This window comes from Notothenia coriiceps, unplaced genomic scaffold (assembly GCF_000735185.1).
Source record: "Notothenia coriiceps isolate Sejong01 unplaced genomic scaffold, NC01 NC01_scaffold00018625, whole genome shotgun sequence".
Lineage (NCBI taxonomy): Eukaryota > Metazoa > Chordata > Actinopteri > Perciformes > Nototheniidae > Notothenia > Notothenia coriiceps.
In genome coordinates this window covers 1,542-2,933 of record NW_011351326.1, presented here as the reverse complement: position 1 = coordinate 2,933, position 1,392 = coordinate 1,542, and the positions used below count along the sequence as shown (strand labels likewise).

At 40.0% G+C, this 1,392-nt stretch overlaps 1 protein-coding gene across 1 annotated transcript; it reads right to left on the bottom strand.

The window, feature by feature from the left end:
* Positions 1–411: 411 nt before the first annotated feature.
* On the bottom strand, positions 412–824 carry cwf19l1 (CWF19 like cell cycle control factor 1; the record flags this gene model as incomplete). The annotated part of the gene is made up of 2 exons (XM_010777791.1): positions 624–824; positions 412–496 (listed from the first exon to the last, which is right to left on the bottom strand). Coding segments are annotated over exons 1-2 (246 nt in total), but the record flags the coding sequence as incomplete, so codon positions are not given.
* Between the last annotated feature and the right edge of the window lie 568 nt (positions 825–1,392).

The window sequence follows — 1,392 nt, the reverse complement described above, 5'->3', positions numbered from 1 at the left end:
CACACACACACACACACACACACACACACACTCTCTCTCTCTCACACACACACACACACACACACACACACACACACACACACACACACACACACACACACACACACACACACACACACACACACACACACACACACACACACACTTTTATCATGTTTTTGTTAACATTTGGGCAATTTAGCGGCATTTAAAGTTAGCCGAAATTGGCAGATTACACGTTGATATGAAGACAATCATCACTGGATGCATTTGATACTGAAGAAAAACACACCATGTAGACAAACGTACACACACACACACCTTACTGTTTTTAACCTGATTGAATTGTGAGGTGACCTTAGGTGTAATGAAAGACGCCTCCAAAATAGAAAGTACTGTTATTATTATTATTATTATTATTATTATTATTACCTTCTTCTTGGCGGGGTTGTTGACGCTGGCCAAGGCGATGAAGCGGCTGACGTGCTGAGCGTTCTCCTGCAGAACAACGTGATTCCTGAAACACACACGCACACGCACACACACACACACACACACCAGAGAAACTATGAAGTAAGGATTCATCAGATCCGTATTGTGGCATGATGAATATGGACAGGTGTTCCCCCCAGGTGAGCAGCTACCTGTAGGGCAGCCTCTCGTAGTGAGCCCCCTCCAGAGCAGCGAAGTGGTATCTGGGCTTCAGGTGATCCGCCAGGTTAGCAACAGAACCGCTGCCACAGAACTTGGTGTTCACTTCCTGAAACACACAGGAGGAGAACAACAGCAGGGGGTTAGGGGTCATGTTTTACATATTGCGCTTCGGTTACATTTGAGATGATTCGCTCTATCCTAAGGGCTTGTGTTAGAAGAATCTCACTCGTCCCCAGTTTGAGCTTGAATCTCAGAATCCATGTATCTGTGATCTCTCCAGAATGGAAGTAGTCATCACATACAGAGCATCAACTAGTTCCTGAACAGTGTCCTTCACATGCTGATATCCAAGAGAGGGAGTTACACAGCCACAAGATGGAGGAATACCGGTTCTTCTAGTAATCATACATCCTGTCATGAACAAAACACTGACATTTTTCTCAAAATGTTGTTTTTTTTACTATTTCTCAAAATTATGTATTTTTTCTCAAAATCTCAAAATCATGACTTTTTCTCAAAATCATGACTTTTTCTCAAAATCTTGAAATTCTCTCTTTATTTCAAAATCCCCAAATCCTGTATTTTTTCTCAAAATCCTGTATTTTTTTCTCAAAATTCTGACTTATTACTCAAAATCAAAAAAGATTCTGACTTTTTATTTAAAATCAAAAAATTCTGACTTTTTACTCAAAATCTCAAAATTCTGACTTTTTACTCAAAATCCTGACTTTTTACTCAAAATCTCAAAATTCTGACTTA